At 45.3% G+C, this 17432-nt stretch overlaps 2 protein-coding genes across 2 annotated transcripts; one reads left to right on the top strand and one right to left on the bottom strand.

Moving 5' to 3' along the window:
* Window positions 1–877: 877 nt before the first annotated feature.
* On the top strand, window positions 878–5385 carry LOC133912520 (nuclear/nucleolar GTPase 2-like). The gene is made up of 11 exons (XM_062355304.1): window positions 878–1264; window positions 1512–1645; window positions 1899–2028; window positions 2425–2585; window positions 2697–2798; window positions 2912–3016; window positions 3105–3233; window positions 3318–3458; window positions 3863–3963; window positions 4390–4447; window positions 4682–5385. Exons 1-11 carry the CDS (start codon window positions 1021–1023, stop codon window positions 4967–4969), a joined length of 1593 nt encoding a protein of 530 aa, XP_062211288.1. The 5' UTR covers window positions 878–1020; the 3' UTR covers window positions 4970–5385.
* A 6850-nt stretch (window positions 5386–12235) lies between these two features.
* Window positions 12236–15295, bottom strand: LOC133911036 (uncharacterized). The gene is made up of 3 exons (XM_062353262.1): window positions 14033–15295; window positions 12526–12768; window positions 12236–12413 (listed from the first exon to the last, which is right to left on the bottom strand). The coding sequence occupies exons 1-2, from the start codon at window positions 15231–15233 to the stop codon at window positions 12542–12544; spliced, it is 1428 nt and encodes a 475-aa protein (XP_062209246.1). The 5' UTR covers window positions 15234–15295; the 3' UTR covers window positions 12236–12413; window positions 12526–12541.
* Window positions 15296–17432: the final 2137 nt, after the last annotated feature.

The following is a 17432-nucleotide window of genomic DNA, read 5'->3' on the forward strand; positions in this document are numbered from 1 at the left end:
GCCTTGCCGTCCCACCTTGCACCGGCTGCCCGCCCCTGCGCCACCTCGTCGCACCGCCTGCCCTCGTCTCGTCCCATCTGCCTGCACCTGCCCCATCCCGAACACCCACCCTTGCCCCGTCCCGCCCCGATCGCCCGCCCCTACGTCGCCTCGCTTTGCCCCCCCACCCCTGCGTCGCCTCGCCGCGTCACCCGGTCGCCCCAGAAACTCCCTGCCCCGCCCCTGCCCCATTGTCCTAGCCCTGCCCCGGCCGCCCGCCCCCGCCCCACCGTCCCCGTCCCACCGACCCTGCCCTGCCGCTCGATCGCACCCACCCTGTTCGGTCGTACCAGCCGGCCCCACCGCCCAGCGGCTCGGCACAACCCGTCGTGTCGCAACTGTGGTTGGGCCAACCCGGCACGATACTGTGCTTCACGGGCCGTGCCGTGAGCCGAGGGTACGACACGCGGACCGACATGACACAACCCCTTACAATATCTGGATCTATCGGACCGTGTCGTGCTGAGCCCGTGCCGAACTGGCCCGACTGACCTATTTAACCATCTCTAAGAGTTTCATTGCCTTCTTTATGTGATGCAGCTTTCGATGTCCTAAAAACTTTTCATGCCTATTTCAGCATGTAGCTTAGATATGTCGTATGAAGAGCTTGCCGTTTGCAGGGGCGCTCAGCTAGTAAATAAAAGCATTAAAATGCAGTTTATGTGATTCTCGGCATCACTGTTGGCAGCTTTGTTTTAGAAGAAGAGGAGAGAAGCAGAGAAGAGTTGTGATGGCCCATCAAGCCAACAAGTTTTAGAACCCTTCGTTTCGGCCCGGCTCGGCCCACAAAACCCACCTGCCTCACACGCGCACGTGCGACGCACGCGTCTCTCCACCGCTCTGGACACTCCGTCTCCTCTCAAAACCCTAGCTCCCCTCCTCTGTCTCTCCCACCGGCCACCGCCTCTTCCCCCTCCTCTCTCTCCCGTGCCCACAACCGAACCAACACCACACTAGGAGAGAAGAGAGGGAGGGAGGGAGATGGCGAAGAAGAAGGAGAAGGCGGTGAACGTGTCTGGCAAGCCGCGGCACTCGCTCGACGTCAACCGCGCCAATGACAGGAAGGGCGCGGGCGGCGGCGGAAGCCGGTCCGCGGCCACCGTGCGGCGGCTCAAGATGTACAAGACGCGGCCCAAGAGGGACCGCGGGGGGAAGGTGCTCAGGAACGACCTCCAGTCCAAGGAGCTCCCCAACACCCGCATCGAGCCCGACCGCCGCTGGTTCGGTGAGCGCTACCCCTCTTTGTGCCTCAGTTATAATCGGCTAGTTCCCTGTTCGATCGGCCTCCATTCGGATGCGATGCGCTTAGTTGGCTATTCAGTTATGCAACCGAATCCTGTACTGGGGCTCTAGGACGAGTTGTTGCCCCGTAGCAATGTTGTGGATTCCGATGACTTCCACTCTTTGAGTCCAGTGATGGAAGCTGATTGCTTGTAGCTGTCTTATGTTGATCCGGCTCTTGGTAATTGTAGGGAATACACGCGTTGTGGACCAGAAACGGCTTGAATTCTTTCGGGAGGAACTTGAGAGTCGGCTTTCCAACAACTACAATGTCATCTTGAAAGAACGGAAGCTGCCACTATCGCTCCTGCAGGATCATCAAAAGGTACTACTCTTTCTTCCATCTATTATGTGACATCTTGGACTTTAACCTGCAGAAAATGTGGCGCAATGGGAGTATATGGTTTTTATTATTTTGAAACAACTGGTGTCAATGCTACCCTTTTTGAGTTGTGTTTAGTCCATTTGTTGTTTGGTTTAAAATGAACTGTAACCTTTAATTTCATCCGCAGTGGAGTAGCCTATACTGTGGTATGTAAAGTTGTTCTAATGTAAGTTTACTTGCCTTGATGATGCAGCAAGCAAAGGCACATCTTCTTGACATTGAGCCTTTTGAGCATGCCTTTGGACCAAAGGGCAAGAGGAAACGCCCAAAACTAACAGCTCTTGATTATGAATCTTTACTGAAGAAAGCTGATGATTCTCAAGGTATTAGTTATCACTGTTTGTCTTCTGTTCAGTGGTTGCTTCTCAATAATCTAAATTCAAATGTAGTGAGTACCATTTCAGGAAAAAGCTATTAGATTTGACCTGAAGTTTGAACTACAATTTTGTAGCTAGAGCACATTTATTGCACGTTCTTGTTGCTTGCATGTTCAGAACTTCTTGGAAATACTAACTAGGGGCATTTTTGTTATTCTTCTTCCATGAAAACTACTAATGATTTCCAAATAATATTTCTTGGCAGTCTTAGGTGTTCTATAATTTTTGTTCTAAAATTTGCAACTTTTAACTATGTTGTTGCATCTTAATCATTTTGTATCACCTCAATTACCATACTTTCTATTTGTTACATGAACATGTATGCCTGTTTGTCTTTGTTAGATGCATTTGAGGAAAAACATGCTTCGTCAAAGTTGCCAAAGGATGAAGAGGAAGATGGCTTACGAGATCTAGTCAGGCATACAATGTTTGAGAAGGGACAGAGCAAAAGAATTTGGGGTGAACTGTACAAAGTTATTGACTCTTCAGATGTTGTTGTGCAGGTTAGTTCATGACTCCTTTGTCATTGTGAAAATCTCTGACAAATCAACCAAAGATCTACAAAATCTGTATGTGTTGGGTGCCTTGTGCTTATTCTGCATTCTCTTGTGCAGGTTTTGGATGCTAGGGATCCAATGGGCACTCGATGCTACCATCTAGAGAAACATCTGAAGGAGAACTGCAAACACAAACACTTGGTTTTCTTACTAAATAAGGTATTGACTTGAGCTCTGCAACTAATCTGCAAGCAAAATTCTTATTACCTTCCCGTGTTAATGTCCAGCGACATATTTATGTTTTTTTCCCTTTCTTCCCATTCTTTATTTAGTGCGATCTAGTGCCTGCTTGGGCAACAAAAGGATGGCTCCGAGCTCTATCGAGGGACTATCCCACCCTAGCATTCCATGCAAGCATCAATAAGTCATTTGGCAAAGTAAGTTTGCACTTTGCAGGATCTTTTTGATTGGTGTGTCTATCTTTATGCTGCTGTTTGATGACTCCTATTTTTCTACCACTTCCAGGGATCTCTTCTGTCAGTATTACGGCAGTTTGCACGCTTGAAGAGTGACAAACAAGCCATATCTGTTGGATTCGTTGGATATCCCAATGTTGGGAAGTCATCAGTTATCAATACTCTACGATCCAAAAGTGTAATACTCTCCTTTCAAGGCTTTTGAAATGGGCATTTTTTGGTGATCCTTCTGAGTAATCTATTTTTTATGCTGTACCTGCAGGTTTGCAAGGTTGCTCCAATTCCTGGAGAGACAAAAGTTTGGCAGTACATCACCCTCACTAAAAAAATCTTTTTGATTGACTGCCCTGGTGTTGTGTATCAAAACAACGATTCAGAAACTGATATAGTTCTCAAGGGTGTGGTATGTATCTTCACTTTTGTGCCATTTTAATCTTGTTTCATTGGACTGGATGCCTTTTATTCAAACATCTAGTTAACATTTTATTCGCAAGGTTTTTGACCTTTTCTTTTGTTTTCTTCCCCTACAGTTGCTATTTCGCATCTAGCAAATATATGAAGTGCCTTTCTTAAGCATTAATTCAACATGAGAATAAAATAGTATAGTTTACACATGCTATTCACATCGAATAAAAATGTTTACTGTGTCAAAGTTTTAGGAAAAGTGTCAATAGTTATCTGCCCTATTGCATATTTGCATACTCTGGTGTTTATTCGGCTATTATCTATCTTGGAAACAGTACATCTCCAGTCATAGTTTTGTTCACACAAGTATTTTCGTTCAAAACTAATTGTACTTATAACCAGGTACGAGTGACAAATTTGGAGGATGCTGCCGAACACATTGGTGAAGTTCTGAGACGCGTTAAGAAGGAGCATCTTCAAAGAGCATATAAAATTCAAGATTGGTATGTGGGAACACACTTTCCATTTTGATGTGAAGTTCTGAGCACATCATGTATTATTTACATACAGTGCTCCTTTATGGATAAACATAGTTTTGTGAGGTTTTCAGCATATTCCTGTGTGTAAGCACCAAGTTTTAGAGTTGAAGGTCAAGAAACCCTGTCTCTTTCAAACATCATGTTTGTTTCCTGTAGTACGTACGTGTGGTAGATTTTGGCATAATTTATTGGACATTATCTTGTTAGTTATCACTTAGCTTGGTTACTCCTTTTGATAAGCTCGTCAGCATGAAATGGATGTATTTGTTTGTTAATAATGAATCTCATATTCTCATGTACGATACTTAATGTGGGGGTGCTGTTGTTCATTGAAATTTGAAACAGTTAAAACCCATATCATGAGCTTAAGGATATGTTTGTTCTCTGCAGGACTGATGATAATGATTTTCTTGTCCAACTGAGCAGAAGTACCGGAAAGTTACTCAAGGTATGCCATTTGTTTTGATATTCAATGATCTTGCCATATTGCCACCAAATATTTCTCCCAGTGGCATCTCCTGCTAAAATTCTTAGGCTGATAGAGATTTTTGAGATATTATGACATAATGATCTGCACAATTTTCTATTGTACACCTGTGCTAGAAAGACATGATATGTTTATTGTATAATTCACATAGTAACAACAATTGTTAACTCCAATAATGATGCTTTTGGTTCTCAGGGTGGAGAGCCTGATCTGACAACGGCAGCCAAGATGGTACTTCATGACTGGCAGAGGGGTAAAATTCCCTTTTTTGTACCCCCTCCGCGGTCTAGTGATGGTGGTGCATCTGAAAGTTCTGAGCCTGTTGAGAAAACTGATGAGGACGGAGTAAGTAGTGACAGGACTGCTGCTGCCATGAAAGCAATCGCCGGAATAATATCATCGCAGCAGAACATGAATGTACCCTGCCAGAAGGAACACGGTGCAAATAACGAAGACAGCGAGCTCGCAGATCAGTCAGAGTAATCGTAGGTAACAACAAAGAGGCAAGTAGTCCTGCCTGGGGGATTCTTGGCTATCAAGCAAATGAAAGTATGTTTCTGCAGGCAGACGTGGATAGAGTTCATATGTTGACTGTCGAGCCGTGGCCCCGTGGGGCTTGCCAGCACACGTACAGTGGCATTTAACCGTTTCCTTCACGTGCCACATAGGATTCAGGTTAGTTCAGCTGCGGCAGAAGAATGAGGCTTTGGGGAGCGAGTGGTCTTTTTTTGCAAGTTTATTGTATTTCAAGCTTTGTAATAGGGCAAGTTGAGGCTTTTTGAATAAGCTGCTCCATCGTACGGAATTTTTAGAGCACTACAGATGCTATTACACATTGTGACATCGAGTCAAGTTATCCTTATTTTCTGAGAATACAACGCTCTGTTCTGACCTTGGTACTGCTGTTTTCGCAATTTTGTGACTGCTTATAGCTACTTTATTTTGTGTTAGTGCTTGTTAGCCTGCATCTCGCTTGCAGGGGATATCTGCGTCGGAAACTGCTAATACAGGGACTTTGGTGGGTTAGTCATCTGTAAACTGGATGTTTCTTAGTGATCGCTTCAAGGCCCCAATGCAGACGTCCCAACCATGCCCCCTGCCAGCCTTCAGGCACCCATTTCGTGTCCTGAACTATGGCATGGCATTGGATCAATTGTCGTCGGTTGCCCCCTACGATCATCCTGGCATCTTATTGACAACAACACGGATTGCAAATATGTGCCAAGGGGAAAATTTCAGTGCAAACCAATTCTTCGGTGCAAATCCGACGTAGAAGTGAGTGTACAAGTCCGACGAGTGGTTGTCCAGGACTAACTGTTTTTCTTTTGTTTTGTGCCAGCTAGTTGATAGAAAGCCAAAACTTCTTATCTTAGAGAAAACCCCATATAAAGCATCTTGTGTCATTTAACCCGATATAAGCATACCAAATTGTTTCACTTTACACCACCTATTTAGAGTAAGGCATATAGTTTGAAGTTTCTCTTGCCCTATTTAGGGTCCTGTTGGTGTGGTTTAGGGGCAACTGGGGTATTGGTGCCATCATTCTGAACCAAATGTACCAAGATTTCAAATATTTGCACGATCATGCGAGACTGATATGTCTATTTTTTGCTGTGTTTTGTGTGTATAATGCCAAATGGCTGGTGAAACTTGGATTTTGTATTTTTGTCAAGCGCGATCATGTGGGAAGATAGCTTGAAGGACGTCCCTCGGGATTTCATTAAGAGGATGCCGCGTCTCGAACCCGGGCCGGTTTAATGAAACCGTGCTCGACTGACCGTTAGCACCGTGATAGACTTGGCAGCTTGAGGGGTATTAAAGATGGCAAAGTGAACATTTAGCATGTTTATATGTGGTTAAGGGTGCGTTTGGCAGAAACATTTCTTGTTTTTATTGCCCCCTAAAAATATTTTTCTAGTTAATCATAATTACTTGGTGCAATCGTTTAGCTAATTTGGTGGATTTTGATTCCTAAAAGAGTGTGTGTGAGTGAGGGAGGTGATTTAGGTGGAGTGTGTGTGAGTGAGGGAGGTGATTTAGGTGAATCACCTCCCTTCTGTTTACATGTGCAATTTCACTTTTGTTTAGTGTTTATAGAAGTTGCAAACCTGTGTTTCTTGGGAAAGTATTTAAGTGGTAATTTGTTACAAGTCCATGTTTCAAGTTTTTTTTTTCAAACTAATAAAATGCCACATTGAAAACTTCCATAACACTAACATTCTGTTCTTCGCTAAGATAAGGTTGGCTTAGCCGGAATGCTAGCTACTTTTAGGTAAGCTATCCTTGAATTGGGTTCATGTTTGGTTAACTCTACTTTCGAGGGCAAGCTTTGGCTCAGTCATTTGGTTCTAACGCCAAAAGAACTAACTTTGATGGTTTGATTATGCTGACATTTTGGCAAAATAATGTAGCCTTCTCTTTTCTTGAATGTTATTCATTTTCCTGACTCAATTTCTTGTTGTATACTATGAGTTGTTGGGAAGAGATATAGATATTAATCTATTCGATATATTGTACCTTCGCTGTGGTAACTTCCTTTTTAGAATATCAACACTAGTGTTTTTCATGGTTCTTTGTAAATATGAACAGAACTTAACGAGCTGAGAAGAGCATACCAAATGATACATTTTCTTGGATTGCCGGTGAAAACGGGACAGATATTTTCTGCCCATCTGACCAACCAAAAGTTTGCGAAGCAAATATGAGATGTAATAATGAATATCCGACACTATTCGTATCTGACCTCAAATCTGAGAAAAAAAAGATATGATACAGGGTGATTGATATCCGTCTGAAATAGTCGAATGTTAGATGTTATGAGAAATGCTATTGTGATTTTACTTAAAAATATGATAATAAATATAGATAGATTGTCACACGTCCGTAGACAAATAATATTGAATGTTTTTATTTTCATATCTCAACGATCACTTTCTCTATGCTCATTTTGATTGCATCCCTATATTGTTTAATGTGTTATGTGAGGATACAAATAAAGTGAATATTTTTCATCTATCCAGCTAACCGAAAGCTTACGCCACTATTTGCTTCGATTCCGACTTCATAAAAAAAATATAGAATATGATACAAGATAAAGAAATAATTATCCAGCACTATCTGTGTCCGGCTTTGAATTAAAAAAAAATATGGAATAGGATATGTGATGAAATATATCGTTGGTATCCAATTCAATTATACCCCTACTCCTTAGCTAGTTCAATACTTAATCTTTTATTTGGTTGGTCAATTGTTGACAAGAATCTAAATGTTGTTTCGTTTTGAAACTATTTTAGGGGGGGGGGGGGGGGCTTTGCAAACAATATTGCCGTGTCATGGGAAAAGGCGTCCCATTGGCAAAAATGATGAAATTTCTTTTTGGAAAATGAGCTTTGACTTGCCTCTTCATTCTTGAACTAAGTTAGGCACAATTTATCTTCAGCTATTCTTGACAACCGATTAATCTAATAAAATATCTTCAATCATTCGGTGCAACATTTTATTTCAAATCTATGCAATCGGTGAAGTCGGGCTCCAAGCAGGTCCTGAGAAAGTAGGGGCACTTTTTCCTCTCTTATTTTCAACTACAGTAGTGGGAAGGGAAATAGGGAATACTCCTACAAGGGTCCAAAAATAATTTTTCTAGAGACGAAATTCATGAGAATTAAGAAAAAAAGTAAAAACCATAGTAAACTTGGTCCAAGATTAAGCTACACAGACAGCGCTTGCTTGCTATTGGACGTGAGCTCGGTTCTTTATTTGATATATGATATGATGGTTTGGCATCAGCAATGGCACGGTCATGAAGAACAGCACAACTATTTCTGCAAAATTCACTGCTATCTACACTATTATTGGCTATCACATCGGTGAGTTTGGTAAATATAGCCATGGCAAAGCCGATAAAAAAAAACCGTAGCATTATTGCACTCTTGCAATTAACGTACTAATTAAGGTTGCGCATATACATATATACTCGCCTCATTTTGCTAGCAGATGGGAAAATGCAGCAGGAGATGCCAAAAAAAAAAGCAAGCAAAGACAGGGTGAGTAGATGAAGTTGGATGTGAATAGTTCTGAGCCTAGCTTTTTTTTTTTCTCAAATACACAGGAGAATTGTGTATCTTTATAATTAGAAGAAAGTTCTCAAGCGTGTTGTACACGGCGACTGTCAAACCAGGCGGGCAAGTAGAAGTTTTAGATTATGGCCTTATACAAAGGAAACACAACTGGAGCATTTCAGCATCGTCATTAGCTAAATGACCGATCCGAAAGTTCTTAGGTGCTTGACAAGAATGGATAGATGTTTTGCTCCGGCGTTGCACCAACTCTCGACGTCTTGCCACATTTATGCTACCAATGAGTCGGAGGAGGCTCTTTTTTGTTGAATGTGATGTCGTTCCTCAACATCCAAATACGCCAACAGGATAGCAAAATAATGGAGTCTAAATGTTTTCGGAATTCTCTTGTCGCACGTCCACGCAGCCGAGACCACCATATCATAATGGAGGTGTCCTCTGCTGGAGTTTGAAACCCCACAACGCGCCACCAAATTTCCCGCGCCAGGTTGCATTGTAAGAAGAGGTGATCGATGGATTCTGGGAGCTGCGAGCAGTGAGCACATGCATCATCCGGCTAGGCCATGCCTTCTTCTCCGAGCCGCAGTCTAGAGACGGTTATGCAGCATGAGCCATCCAAAGAACTTAACCTTTGCCAGTGCCCATGCCCTCCACAACTGTCGAGCTCCCTCGAAACGGATTGCGCCTTGGAACATGAGTTGGTAAGCCGAAGACGCGGAATACAAGCCAGTTGCAGTCCATCACCAAATTACCAGATCATCCATGTTACCCAAGGTTACTGATTGAAGCTACGACCAAAGATGTAAGTATTGGGCAAGAGCAATGAAGGAAAGGGGGGCAATAATATCACGAACCCAGTTTCGATTGAGCAGATCCTCCTTGATAGTTCTGCTTCTTGAGCTCGGCGGCACACAGACTAGAAGGTCCAACGCTATCGATCGAATAGACCGGCCCTCAATCCAAGCATCAGTCCAGAAGTAAGTTGATTCTCCATTACCGACCATGAAGATGGTGGAGGCAACAAATAGTGCAGAGACTTCCGCTCATGTTTGATCGGCAAAATAGCCCAGGGCTTGGAACGGTCACATCGTTGCCACCACAACCACCTCAGGCGCAAAGCCAAACTGACAAGCCTGAGGTCCTGTATTCCTAAGCCGCCAAACTCCATCGGCCGGCAGACCCTGGACCATGCTACTGTGCAACGGCTTCCGGACATATCCCTGTCGTGGGTCCACATGAAAGCTTTGTGAATCTTATCAACTTCTACGACCACCCATGGCGACATAGGGATGGAAATGAGCGTGTGCAGTGGCATTGATGATAGCACTGACTTGACCAAGGTTGCCCGGCCCGGTTTAGAAATCAACTTTACCTGTCATACCGGAAGCTTAGTGGCAACTCTATTCACAATCGGTTGTAGGTGGCATCTGTGGAGGCGACCTATTTTTGAGAGGCACACCCAGATACTAAATTGGGAAGGAAGACATGCCACAAGGTAGATATGCATTGATAGTTGTGATGTCACTGTCGAAACATGAAATAGGAACGGCCGCCCACTTGGACAGGTTAGTTTGGAGGCCCGACGCAACCCTGAAGAAATGGAGAATTGCTAAGTGTGCTTGGATGTCACGCGCATAAGGCAAGAAGAAGATAACCACGTCATCAGCATAAAGGGAACAATGATGTTGAATTGATGCGTGCCCCATGGGGTCGATGACGACCGCCTCTCCTGCCTTAGCAAGCAACCGTGCTAGGATGTCCATCACCATGACAAACAAGAAGGGGGTGAATGAATCCCCCTGCCGTAAGCCACGACAATGACTCAAAGGTGGCATGTGGATGGAGTTTAGAAGAATTCTGGTGGAAGAACAACCAAGAATGGCCTCGATCCAGCCGCACCATCTGGGACCAAAACCCCACGCCTGAAGAACTTCCATAAGAAAAGCCCAATTCACTGAATCGAAGGCCTTGCTAGTTTAAAAATGATCTTAGGCGTCTTTGATTTCTTGAGAACCCTTGCGGTGGAGTGCACTAATTTGAAATTGTCATGAATGGAGCGGCCCGCGATGATTGCACTATGATTGGTAGTGATAAGAGAGTTCAACTGGGGTGCAAGCCATAAAGCCATTGCATTAGTGATCAGTTTACCGATGATGTGGATGAGGCTTATAGGACGGTAGTCCGAAGCTGAGGATGCACCATCCCGTTTTGGAAGCAAGGTGACCATAGTGCTGTTCAGATGGTGGAGACCTATACGTTCACCAATGCCAAAGGCACAAATGGCAGAGGTAACATCAGCCTTGACGATAGGCCAAGTGGCACAGTAGAACTCCGTCGTCAAACCATCGAGTCCGGGCAATTTATTGAGGGGCAAACAACAGATTGCGCCAAGTATTTCCTCCTCGCTGAAAGGGGCTTCCAAGGACTACAAGTCCAAAGGTGAGATGGCAAGCTTGCTAAGGTCAATGGAAGAATGCCTAGAAGGGATAACATCGAGGAAGGAATTGAAATAATTGTATAGCGTCTCCTCCATTGCTGCGTGAGAGGAAACAGAGTCAGCTGATGTGGTCAATGATTTGATGGTGTTCTTTCTTGCACGGTAGTTGGCAAAGGAGTGGAAAAGCCTGGTATTGGCATCCCCATCCCACAACCAATCAACCTAAATCGAGCCCTCATGATGGTGCGCTCAAGTGAAGCAAGGATGAGGCAGCAGAACTTGAGGAACTTCCTTAATTCAGACTCGACAGGTGATAGGATCCTATCTTCCAGTGCAACATCGAACCGGGCGACTACCTCCCTCACCAAGAGCAGCTGTTCCTTGACGTTTCCTACGTGTTTGCTTTCCCAGCGCTAGGGTTCCTTTGCGGTGTGCCTAAGCAAGATATCCAGCCTAACTAGTGGTGGCAAGGAAAACTCAGAAGATTTAAGCATCCACCCCTTCTGGACAACAACGATGAAACCAGGTAACTTGATCCAAAAGGCTTCAAAATGGAATCGTTTTCTTCGCTGAACGCAAACCGAGGATGAGAGCAATAGGGGCAATGGTCTGAGCACTCGAAGGAAAGAGCTTGAAGGAAACAATCCAGGAACAGATCATCCCATTCCGAGGAAACGATAGCTTTGTCAAGCCTTACCAAAGTAGGAGAGGCCCTTCCGTTGGATCAAGTGTAACGACGGCCATACAAATGAAGGTCCTTAATCTCTTGCGAGGCAATGAAGCGGCGGAATTTTGCTATAGACCGCCGATTGAGGTTTGCATGTTTTTATCGGCCGCCAAAGTGATCATGTTGAAGTCACCAATATTGAGCTAAGGCTCCGGCATCGACTGACAAACAACACCAAGTTCAGCGAGGAAAGGATCTTTTAGGTGCTCATCGTTGATGCCATAGACAACCGACATGCAAAAAGATCGCTCGGTGGGCAAAGATATGAGAACATTGACCGAGAACTGCAGAATCTAAACAACACTTGCAGAGAACGGCTGGTGGCAAACCACAAGTACTCCACCCCTCATGTCGGTGGCCGGCAACCAGTAGTAGCCTAGCTAGCTTTATGTGCAATGTAACGCAAGCGATACAAAGATTATCCTAGTTTCATTTGTATTAGTAAGTAGTAGACTACCTGCAACAGGACATTCAGACAGGAACAGGTACTGGAAGTACAGAAGCATCGATCGATCTTAGCATTTGGTTTCGAGTACTCAGACGTCTAAAAGAAAAAGGAAAAAAAACATAGCAGGGTCTATGTACGAAGAAGATGCAATTGCCCCACGCCGAGGCGGTCAACAGAAGCAGGTACGTACATCTCCTATGGATGTGCCTCACACCATACGTGCTAGTAGCTGGGATTACCTAGAAACCACAGCAAAATAAATTTCATGAGCTGCCGATACAAAAAATGTTTAGAGGATCCCGAAGAAATCCTCCACATGTACGTTATTTCAGACGAAGTGGACTGAGTCACCTTGGGGAGCTTTTCTTCATGGTTCATCAGCTTGGTCACTTGCGTCAGATGGAGATGACCACGGTGACGATTCAGATGATGGTGCCAGGTCCTTGAGCATGTTCATCAGCTCCACCAACGACAGTTCCTCGTCCGCCTGACTCTTGAGCTCCATCTGGCTCATCAGAGATGCTAATTCCTCATCAGATCCCCACATCAGATCTGTCATAGACAGTTCTCCATCTTCAGGCCCTTCCATCCCAGCTGCATTCATACACTAGTGTCAATTGGTGGGCGAGTCAGAAAGTGATGCACGCTCCCATTTGAAACAATCTGAATATTAAATCCAAGAGATGATGAGTCTGACTGAGCAAAACTAAAGCCTGCTGATAGCCTTTCTGTTCAAGTTACTTGATCATTGTTGATAGCCTTGCTGTTCAAGTTACTTGTTCTTTACTGTTGGCTATTAACTTGGTGATTTAGGGCTTCTGACTGTTTCTACAGAACTGTCATTGGTATATCCTGATTAGATAATTGTCTGAACATTAATCTTCATGAACTAAAACCTAGAATACATGACAGAGGCTGTCACACTAGTCTAGGATCTTAGATAAGCCATTTTGGCTTTGGAAGGCCATTAACTCGGTAACCCGCTGAGAGCCATTAATTAAATATAAAAACTTGTTGATAAATTTCTAGTGTTTTTCCGCCTTATTATGTCAATTGCCATGTTTGATCTCATACTGAATATGAGTAGTATAATCTTTGCTTTACAAATATTTGAAATGCTTATGTTCATGTGTGTGATTATCGTATAAGGCTTTCATGCCTTTGAATATATGTTTAAATTAGGAATTATATTAATCGTCATGTTGCTAAAACACCATTTGAAACAATAGTCTATATGCAACAATGCAAACCAATTCTACTATATGCATGCTTGGGGTATGCTAGCTCTAGCTGAGCTGTTGAGTGCTCTGCAACACTGTAACAGAGGAGAGGGCTATCAAAGTAGGACAAATTGGCTCGGGATTTATATGTGCAATCTTCTTCAAACATCAAGAACTTATGGAATAAATTTATCGATTGAAAGATAAATGCAATGAAGCAACATACACATGACTACAAGCGGATTTATATATGCAATCCTCTTCAAAAATCAAGAACTTATGGAACAGATTTATCAATGGTAAGCAACATACACATGAGGATCCCTATGTGGCCGGATCTGTGAGTATACTGGAAAAGCAGAGAATGTGATCCCTATGTGATAGATCGTTTAATTCATCATGAACTAATTTAGCCGAAATGCCGCGCGCAACAAACCTAGCTTATCTAATCGCGTTGAACAGCGCAGTTAAGATTACGACAGACTAATGCACACGGGCAGCGACAGGGAGCAACAAATGGAGTAGAATTTGTGATTCACACAGCAACACAATAACTGCATTAATTAATCTAATCGATTAGGCAACTGCGCGCAGGATACATGCATGCATGGAGATCGAGTGAAGAACAACGCGCGTACCGGCGGAAGGATCAATCCGGAGAAGCGTGGGTGGCAGCTCCCAAGCGTCGACGAAGCGGGAGGTTTGGAACTGGAGTTGCAGGTGATGGTCTATCAAGCATTCCTCGCAGTCCAGGACCCGCCTCGCGCGCATGTCCACGGCGAAGAGCGACGTACCGTGGAAGAAGTAGACGACGGCGTGGTTGTTGGGGTGGACGAGCGCAAGCGCGGGGACCTTCTGCGGCGGCAGGCCGGCCTTGATGTAGCCCTCGTCGGCCCAGATCTCGGAGAAGGGCGCCTCGTACTCGAACTCCCAGTGATTCGGACCCTCCGGATCGACGAGCGTCCACATGCAAACCGCCGCGTAGTCCGGGAGGCTGCTGACGGCCGCCGTCGGGTCGTGTGGGAGTGGGAGGCCGCGGATCTCGACGTAGCGTAGCTTGCCTTCGCTGGGGCGGACGCAGCGGCGCTGGTCGAGGAAGACGCGGTGGACGACCGCGTCGTCCATCTCGGAGCCGAAGGGGAGCGGGACGAAGCGCAGGTGCGGGAGGTCGGCGAAGGGGTCGCAGGTGAGCATGCCGTAGGCGACGTCGACCCACCAGAGCATGCCGTCGTGGGAGAAGACGCCGTGTGCGCCCCAGGGCTTGTGGTCCGGGGAGGAGGCGAGGCGCTTGACGGCCCACTCGTGGGTGTGGGTGGAGTAGTAGAGCAGGGTGTCGTGGCGGGTGCTGGACGTGGGGTGGAGCTGGGCGACTATGTAGTGGCCGGTGCGGCGAGGGTAGGCGATGAGGCCGATGCTGCGTCGGGGCCGGAGGTTGAAGCGGAGCTGGGAGACGGGGACGTCGGGGAGGCGGGTGGCGGTGCGGGAGTGCGCGTCGCAGAGGAAGTAGGCTGTGTTGAGATTGCCTCGGCTCTGGGTGGCGTGGAAGATGAGGCGGCCGGAAGGGTGGGTGGCGACGATGTAGGGGAAGCAGTTGTCGAACTTGGGGTCGGGGACGATGCGCTCGGGCAGGACCAGGTAGGAAGGGCGCGGCGGGTCCTGGAAGTCGAGCAGGACGTCGGTGCCCGGGAGGATCTTCTGGGCCTGCTCGTCCTCGTTGCTGACGACGACGGGGACGGAGACGAGGGCCACCCAGGGGCGCTGGCGCGACCACCCAGCCTTCTCTTCTCCGGACTCCTCCACCTGCCCCGCGCGCGACGACTCCGCCGCTTCGGACGACATGGCCGGAGCACTCGAGGTGGAGAGGGGGGTTTGGGAGGGTGGCGAGTTAGTTGGTTTGATCTCGTGAGTGGGGGTGGGGTGAGGTTCAGGGAGGGCTCCCGATTTATAGGCAGCACTGCCGAGCAGAGGTTTCGTGATGGGTTTGGCTTACGCCGCAAGTCGGTGAGGAGCGGCGTGTGACCGTGTATCCACGGCGACGGCGCCGGTGGTGTTCGACTTCAAGGGCTCTGCTTGGACGGAGCAGAGGACGGACCGTTTCCGTCTCGGCTCCACTTGGACGCCAGCTGTACCCGGCGGGGTCCGCGTGTGGTCACAGGAAGTCGGGGGACCAATGGAAAGGGAGAGAGTTCACTGCGGGGTCCACGGAGTCCAGGCCAGCGGAGCGAAAATTTCTAGGCTAAAGTCATCCTGCGCACAAACTTTAAAAATTTGTTTCCTATAATATTATTATAGAATTTTTAATATTATTATAATACTATCTATTTTTTAATCTCTAACTATTATTATATTTTTTTACATCTTCAGCAGCTACTATATTTTCTAAGAATTTACTACATTTCAATCGACTGAAATCAGAGTTTTATTTCACTCGACGCGTTGTCCATCTATCCGATCGTGCGTCCGTCTTTTGATTTGTACTCAGTCAAGAATTTTTGTCTGGCATGCACATAAAATTGTATATGTCTTTACTATAGAAAAATATTGTTCACTTGTGAATCAATTTTTTTTAATCAGTCATTAGATCTTCATCCAACGGTTGCGGTTGTCAAGTGAAACATACTTTTATTTTCACTCGATTGAAAATTAGAAACTTCTTTTTCTGTTATTTTTTTTTCTCCTTTCGAGCCTACAGTCATCCTCTGTAAACAATATTGAAAGAGCAGTAAAGAATACCTAAAAATTTAAGTACCTCACCTCTATCCGTAACACTGTAGCACTGGATGCTACCTCTACTAGAGTGCGACAGGAAATAGTAGAGTTGGCAAAAGTGCATGCTACAGTGATACATTCCGTGTTTGCTACCTCTGTTGAAGGGTCTAACCGTTACACAAATTAATTAATTTATTGTTAGGAGTTGTAAAAAATCTAACAAAAATATGATAATATAGAACATACTATTATCTAACCTCTTATGAAATTAAGTTCAAACAATAACTTGCACATGAAGTAGCGGGGTTGGATCATTTGTTGTCGAGCACACCATTCCCTTCATCCTTGGCTGCGCCTGCGCCTTCCTTCAAATTCACCTTCGACTTGCCTTGCTCCTAGGCCTCCCTTATCGCCACCGTCTACTGTCTCCCTCCGTTGCTTTCATGCACCACAAACCCTATTGTATGTTGGCGTCGCATGTGTGCCATTACTTTACTCCGCCGTTGGTGCTGATGATGACGCGACAGGGGCGGCGAAGATGAGGATCAGGCAATGCCGCTGCTGCACAAGCTCATGCGCTCCACCTTCGTCGGCCAGCCGCTTCCGACGACTCCACCTCTTAGCATGCCTGATGGCTAGAGCACGCATCAACAGCTCATGTGCTCGGCTGCGCGCACGACAAACACACAGATGCATGCAACATATACACAAAGCGACAACCTCTTTATATGGATGATAGGAGCAACTTTAACAGAATGTCTATAATACATCATCTATATCTTCGCATAGATTACCATATATAAAGATTTTTTCTCTATATTACTTCACCACTTTAACAACACATCCACATTTTACTCTCCATATTCTCTCTTCTATTTTTAATAGTATTCTATAACTAACAATATATTTGTAACGACTATATTTTTATAAGACTATATTTTTAACTAATATTTTTTCAATGACTATTTTTCAACAGCTATTTTTTAAGGTTATATATGCAAGTCTATTTACCATTCTTGAGCTATGTCTCCTCTCCGAGCTCTCTCTGTGTCATCTCCCACATATCTTTGCTTCCTCTCCAACATCGTAATAAAGCGTCGCAGCATCATCAAGCAAATTCTCATGGATTCGTCGTTGACCTCATCCGATGACGACGAACTCATTGTTGCTACATCATTCCAAGTGTACGATGAAGATCAGTGCTTGAATGCTCGATGTCATGACGGTTCCGTGCCAGAACATCGAGTAATTCATCGCAGTAGAGAAGCCGGACATGCGATACTATACCAAGACTACTTTTCAGATACTCCCACTTACGGCCTGGCTATC

The sequence above is a fragment of the Phragmites australis genome, chromosome 3 (genome assembly GCF_958298935.1).
Source record: "Phragmites australis chromosome 3, lpPhrAust1.1, whole genome shotgun sequence".
NCBI lineage: Eukaryota > Viridiplantae > Streptophyta > Magnoliopsida > Poales > Poaceae > Phragmites > Phragmites australis.